Source organism: Pecten maximus, unplaced genomic scaffold (assembly GCF_902652985.1).
Source record: "Pecten maximus unplaced genomic scaffold, xPecMax1.1, whole genome shotgun sequence".
NCBI lineage: Eukaryota > Metazoa > Mollusca > Bivalvia > Pectinida > Pectinidae > Pecten > Pecten maximus.
Window position 1 is genome coordinate 7,659 of NW_022982964.1, and position 7,792 is coordinate 15,450.

Below are 7,792 nucleotides of genomic sequence, written 5' to 3' on the forward strand. Positions count from 1 at the left end.
TTACTTACACGAACAACATTTACCGAATTGATATTACTAAACACGAACAACATTTACCGAATTGATATTACTTAACACGAACAACATTTACCGAATTGATATTACTTAACACGAACAACATTTACCGAATTGATATTACTAAACACGAACAATATTTACCGAATTGATATTACTATACACGAACAATATTTACCGAATTGATATTACTATACACGAACAATATTTACCGAATTGATATTACTATACACGAACAACATTTACCGAATTGATATTACTTAACTCGAACAATATTATTGGTATAAAATATTTTATGTATGCTATTATTTCTGCTTTTAAATCTCCATGCTGCTATTGCAGATCGCAAACAGTATACAACAACCGACTGTTCCTTAATTATATGGAAACCATCACGCACGTCACACACTGATTCAGGCTAAAACAATGGCCCTGAATTAGCCGGTATTACAAGCACAGAATTATCACAGAAAGCACAAAATATCATGCTTACGGAAGTTTATTTCATTGGCCAAAGCCTGATATACATACATGCCAATATAATAAAAATATAAAGAATGACAGAATATAATGATAATGTAGCATACATTAAAAATTTGCCTTTGCTATCTAAAGATACGAGATATGATTGATATGTTGTGAGTCCGTATTTATGGAAGTACCCAATGATGTTCTTTTTAAGTCCTACTATTCTCTGACTATATAGGGCCGTGTACCCAAGGACTGATCTCGTTTGGTTAGTTTTTTATCGACGATGTAGCATTCTAAAGTAAACAAGACAAGCGACTTTTACAAAAAGGACAAAATCGGTGAAAGAGCAGTGATCCAATATTTGCATAAAAACGTTTAACACTTAAGGATATCCATAATGATATGGTAGCAACACTAGGGAAAGATGCCCTTCATATGCTACAGTGAAAAGGTGGTTGGCGGAATTTAAGCGCGGCCGACAGAGCCTTGAGGATGACGCCCATCCTGGAAGGCCTGTCAATGTTGCAACCCCAGAAATGGTCAATAAAGTTCATGGTATTGTTATGACTGACAGACGAGTCACAGAAGATATATAGCCAGTAGAGTTGGCATTTCACAGGAAAGAGTACATTTCCTTCTGACCGATGGGTACCAAGACTCCTGACAGTTGATCAGAAGCACACCAGGCGCACATTATCGCATGCTAATCTTAACCTTTCTGAGGAAGATCCTGCCAACTTTCATCATTTTACCCCAGAGGCCAAACGACAATCGAAACAATCACCCTGGCTCTCCCCCGCCAAAGAAGGCAAAGACTGTTCCATCAGCTTGGAATGTTTTGGCCACGGTTTTCTGGGATGTATATGGTATTCTCCTGATAGATTATCTCCAAATGGGACAAACAATCAATGACATATACTACTATAGTATGCTTCACTTCTGAGGCAGTTACGGGAAAATATAAAACTTCAGCGCCTTGGAAAGCTCATTAAAAGTGTGTTATTCCATCAAGACAATGTTCCTGTTCACAAGTCTGCCATTGCCATGGCCAGGGTGGCGGATCACGTGATCCGCGATGGTATACTTCACGGAAAAATGGCGTCGAAAGCAGCCCCCTCGACGGGTATTATCAGGTAGGGCAGCTCTGATTACCTCTTGATTATTGTTATATATAGCCTAAAACCATCTATGTGTTGGTCCAGCCTTAGTTGTGCAATATTGTGTCTAAAATCCCAGTAGTTTGTGAGAACATTGTGCACGAAGGTTACGATCGGCGATCTTGAGCTCGGGTATATTTCACGGATCGAACAGAATTTCTTCATAAATCGTCATTTTGATAATGATGCTAGATATAAGTCATAGTTAAATAAAAGTTTGACAGATTTTATTGTTAGAAAAATATACTATATACCGTTGTCATTTGAAATAAACATATGCGATGGATTCGTATGAAATTGGTATAATTCACGCACAAATTAGTGCGAGGATTTTTGTCAGGAAAATGGTATAATTCACGGACAAAACAACATCTGTTTCAGATAACATGACAAAATGAAGGCCAAGTCCCACCTTGGACGAAGGAGAAGAAAGACTCCCGTTTCAACAAAAGCTTCTTATATAGTTTACCCGTCAAACGTCGTCGTTGGAGTGAAGAGAGGACCATTGAAATCACCTTTTAAACCCTTACACTCATCTCACTATAATGTGTCACCGGCGTTTAAAAAATCAAAACAGTCCTCATCTCCCTACTTTTCTCCGTTGATTTCTTCACGGCTGTCGCCAATATGTAAATCACCCTACACATTCAAGAGCCCACGCAGCAAAAAGCTCAAGTCAAAATCATCCCGATCGCTATTTGGCGACTGTATACCAGAGACGGATGGAGGGCTAATTGAAAAAAACATCGAAAAAAACGAAGAAAAGGAAAATGAGACCATTGAGGAAAAGGTAATCGAACTTGTCCCAGATGTCTTACAAGAACTGTCCAAACACGATGGACTCGATGTTTCACTTTATCAATTTTTTCGCCAAATAAAGGAGAAACGATTTCCAATTGACAACATCGCTTTTCGGCTGTGGATTGAAGTTGTTAGATGGTTTGACTGTAACACAACTACAGCAATGAGATACTCAACTGAAACAAAGACATTTTGGAAACTTGGTTGGAGATTATTTGGCGGCAAATTTGTTCACTTTATGACAGGTTATAAAAGTCACGGAGATACTGTCATGAAGCGTTCCAACCCTGGTAACTACTCCCCAAATTCATCGGAGGTCAACTTTGTGGTGCCAGATCTAAACGTTCTTCGTTCATTTGATCCATATCAAGTGCAAGGAGAAAGGAAACCTGGAATTTTTGAAGACATGATCGCTTCGATAAGTAAAAATCTTCAGAAGAAGTCAGCGTGCCTAACGTTCGACGGGAAAAAGATCAAACAAGGTATCAAGGGCGAACACGGCGATGTCAATCTGATTGGATTTGAAAAAGGGGAGACATTGGAGGCAAAACAGATGTCGATGCAAAAGAAAATCGTTGAAATTGATGAACTTATAAAACAACTCGAAAACGAGGGAAATGTCGACGATATACCGCAAGGATGCCAACAATATGTCAAATCAACACTACTTGCTTACCTTAAAACATTAACCGAAAACATATTCTCCATAAGAGAGATTAGAACAAAAAAAGAGTACTGTAAGACTAAACTAATTGAACGAGGTGGGGAAACAGAGTGGAGAAAGGGGAAGTATGTCTACGCTATTAGTGCCATAATAGCGTTCATTCACGACATCAACGTTTTCCTTGATCACGCTACCAAGACGACCGATGCGATCTGCAATGCCATCGCAATTCTAAATGGAGCTAGGTATGTGGTTGGCCGAAGCATCAACTTAGACAGCAATGTCTTATATGCAAGTATTACAAAACAGCAAGAAATAATGACTGACGCGCATCCTAATGAACCTCGGCTGATAAAGCAGCGATCAACAGATTGGTTTGACCTTAGAAAGACAGCAAAAGTCACTGGAAGTACGCTTTATCGAGCAACAGGCTGTGATGGCATAGGGAAACTGAGAGACCACTTCGAGAATGTGATCTGTGGTATTGAGGAGAAGGAACCGTCTAGTGAGGCAAAGATGGCAATGGAGCACGGGACAGCAAATGAAGTAAACGGGATAGCAACTGTTGTTGGAACGGTTGTGCCCGTTTTATATCCGGGACTGATATTTTGTGAAGAGGGTTGTGCAGAGATACGGACAAATGACGGCAAACCATTTATGGTTGTTTCCCCAGATGGAAGTCTTCGGGGTGGTTTGACATTGGAATCCACGAAGGTTGCAGTCGAAGTAAAATGTCCTGTTTACAAAATTCACAACATATTTCCACCGCGATATCTTCTTCAGTGCCTAGCAGAAATTGAAGTTCTTGACGTTGATTATCTATTGTATGTTAGCTGGACAAAAGACGAAACAGTTATCTTCCAAGTAAACAGAGATCAACAACTTTTCTTGGAGTCGTTGGCGGTTGCCCTGGGAGTTTACGGTGATGAAAAACCAAGAAAGCCCACTAAACTATCTGACGACCAAAAGCGATTAAGAGCTCAAATCGTATCCAAAAGTGAGCAAATAGAACTTATTGGGCGGTTTCCCTCCTTATTTGCCACCAACGATCCAGAACAATACTGTGAAGACATACTTTCTACCAACGGACTGTTAGAACTTTTAAACACTATCAAAGAACTGACTGAAAGACATTATGAACTAAAACGTGAGCGGGCAACTGAGGCCGTCGTATTTCTTGTTGCTGATCTTGATAGAAGCTGGGCTAAGGATCAGATCCGAAGTGCTCCTGTAAGTTGGTTCACAAAGGGATACAGTCTGACAACAGAGACGATGCGACAGATAGCCGAAGAAGTGCACACATAGTGCCACGTAAATGGTATTCACATTCCCTGTGAATCATTCGACGGTCAATGGCATGGTATCGTCAACAGAACCATAGATGGGAAGCCATTGACGTCTTTCCAGCTTCAAAAAGATGTTTGGAAACAGGTAGAACAAATGAAAAAGTCGGCTATAGTTACGGAATTGAAACAGCTGAATACTGAAGTTCACTATGAGTATGTCGAAGTGGAAGCAACTGATGGAACAGGAAAGCGTAGAAAACTACATGCCACGAATAATGGGTGTAGATTACCGGTATATCATCACAAACGCCAGCTTCATGACAAACAGGCAGACCACGATGTTTCTTCTACTTCTACGACGCTTACGGACGTATTACCTGAAGAGGTAAAGATACTCACTTCCGTAAATGATGACGTATTGGAAATGACAGTTGTTGACAAGGACTTTGAAATAGAGGCCTTCTTGGGAAATGTTTGCTATACGACATGGGCAGAAGAGCTTTCCTCGTGTCAGAATGAAGTGCATGAGTTAAAATCTGTAGTTGATCTAGACACTAGCCCAGAAATAACGATAAACAACAGCAACGCGAAATCGGATGGCATTGTTGACCAAAACACCAATCGTAGCGTGCATGTAGATGTGGAAGATATGGTATGCTTACTCTCTTTATTTAAAACGACTAAAGACTGCAATAAAAAGGGTAAATGGGATAATACATCTCCAGAGAAGCTCCTCGAAAACTTCAAGTCGGCTGAAAAGCTTAATCTTCTACTTGATGTAGAGCTGCGAGCGGTTGTGCGATATCTCAAGAAGAAAAAAGGAGTGTCCATGAAGGAATCGATCCCGAAAAAACAGAAAATCCGGCAAGTTGCAGAGTTCTTAGCTTTGGATCAACCGGAAACTACGATCTCTTCACGAAAAGTCCGTCAGAAGCAAGTAAAATCTCTAAAAGAGCTATCGGTAAACATCGTCATGAAGAAAATATCAAAGCAGGCGCTAAATGAATCGTATGCAGAATACATATGGCCCTGTCATTTTGAAGATTGGAATTCCCACATGCTGAACATTACGATAGATGGAGAAGAGTACGACTGGTTCTATCACCCTGAGTACAGCCACAAGCGCAGGCAATTTGAAGTTCGCTGTATCGACTCCACACATCTCCTGACTCGGACAAGAAGAAAGATTTGCAAAGGTGGAATAGAAGGAATGACAAATGAAAGTTGGATGAAGGTTGCGAAATCCCGGCAAACACTACTAACACAAATAATGGTGGAAGAAGTTACTGATCCAATGTCAGTTTCTATGGCACAGACACATTTCGACGAGTCGGTAGAAAACTGCATGCGATCAAATGGTGATACCAAAAGCGCAGATCTTTGCCGAGACGTGCGACAATGGTGGCATTCAGAGGACAGTCCTGGATTACCAGCCAAGGAAAGATTACAACTCAGACAGAAATTAAGAAATCGTCTAATTGGCTATGTAAATTTCTCAAGCTTTCCTCCGGCAACAGCATATATTGGAGGGTGGCCTTCACAGCTATGGGAAGCTCTGATTTCCAGCATCGACGCCAAGGCTCTGCTTTATTCTTTGTGCCACGAAGGAACCTATAATGTCCGCGCGTTCAGTAGCATGATTGGAGAAACGTTTTTTGCTGAGGTGACAATGAATGACAAAAGAGGCCATGGAACTGTTTCCTGCCAGGAATTTGGACAGTATATTGGCAACGCAGTGGAACAAGTACAGATTAGAATGGACCCAGAAAGGTAACTAATTTACGAGATATATATTATATTAATGTCGATGTTTTGGTATATGTGTTCTAATAGCTAAAAAATGTTTTTTGTCCATATCAAAATCTTCATTGCATGCAAAATGGAAATTCGATAAAGTCTAAGTAAATAATAATGAATGAAAATTATAATAATACTAACAATGCCATATTTTGAGAAACTTGTAAAACTTATTCCATTTTGATACAGATTTCGAATGTTATAATTTGGAAAGAAATTGTGGATAAATTCAAGTACAAACAAAACGTATTTCACGTGTTTCCCAATTTCACATACACGCTTACAATTCTTATTTATTATATCAATTTCATAATTTCAGGTCATTTTCATATTGCACCAAGCGGTCTACTGTATATAATCCAGTTGAGGAGACTGAATGTGTCAACGAAACCAACGACGTATGTAGGATATGTGAAGGAGAAATGGGGAGTCTTCCACCTACAATACTAACCAAGTAAGAAATGCAGAGTAAAAAAGAAAACAGAAAAAAATACCAACTGTAATAAAACATTACCAACTATAACCCTGAGGGGATAAGATAAATTGTTCAAGTAAATTGGCGGTCCAGGTCAAAATAGATAAATCATGGGAAACCTTGTTGCTATATGCATCGAGACAAGTACACTTATCTGTACGAATGAATTTTAATGTTTGTGGCACCCAATTATAAATATTTTCGTTATATATAACATGTTTGAATGCAATCACAATAAGAGGTTTGCCATTTCATATTGCAGGAATCATCCGTTTGACAGCACACAGAGGAAACGTCTTTCCGGGAGGAAAAAGTATGGGACAGTATCGACGGACAGAAATTCATTACAGAAGGGGTCACTTGGAGTAAGATGGGATCACGCACGGTGTAATGAATCTAGGATGTTGTTATCTAAGAAGATGGGTATTGAGGACAACTGAATCTTTACATATATAACAGACAACATTGTGTTATGTAAAGATTTTATTATGCTTTCTTGGCATAGGAATACTCACAAATAAAAAGAAGCACAACATTATATAACAAAATAGTAAAAACCAAACAGACTACATGTATTGGTAAAATAAAAGATTGATCACAGAATTGGAAATCATAAGTAATAATATAATCATATCACAGAAACGACGTATTTGGCACTTCTTCGTGAACATAAAACAATACTATATATAATGACTTCGTCTACGAACACGTTGCATTAAGTAGGAACCTGACAAGGTGTCATGATGTATTCGAACGCAATGGCAATAAACACATGATATCAGAAAATCGTATTTGAGTATTGTTAATAAAAATACATATATCAATATGAAAATCAAAGTGGGGAACTTTAAAATAGAAAATCTATATTGTTACACAACCTGTTATTATTAAATGAAAGAAAACAATTACATTATGGAAAAGAAAGTTTATAAAATTATTAATAATGCAGCTATTGCAGAAACTTCCCCACTTTCCACTTTCATGCTAATTATTTGTGATTATTATGTCATTGACATAGCAGGCGTTTTAATACAAAATGCATGTGCAACTAAAAAGATCCTTTTATGACATAACGACCAGACTATCTCCGCAAAGGCTTGGGTGAAAATGTATGCTTATAACAGTC

The 7,792-nt window shown here is 38.7% G+C and overlaps 1 protein-coding gene across 1 annotated transcript; it reads left to right on the forward strand.

Annotated features, from left to right (window-relative positions):
• The first annotated feature begins 2,037 nt into the window (after positions 1 to 2,037).
• On the forward strand, positions 2,038 to 7,299 carry LOC117321204. Its single transcript, XM_033875669.1, is given in 3 exon segments — positions 2,038 to 6,164; positions 6,511 to 6,645; positions 6,929 to 7,299. Coding segments are annotated over 3 exon segments (4,440 nt in total). The 3' UTR covers positions 7,107 to 7,299.
• The last annotated feature ends 493 nt before the right edge of the window (positions 7,300 to 7,792 follow it).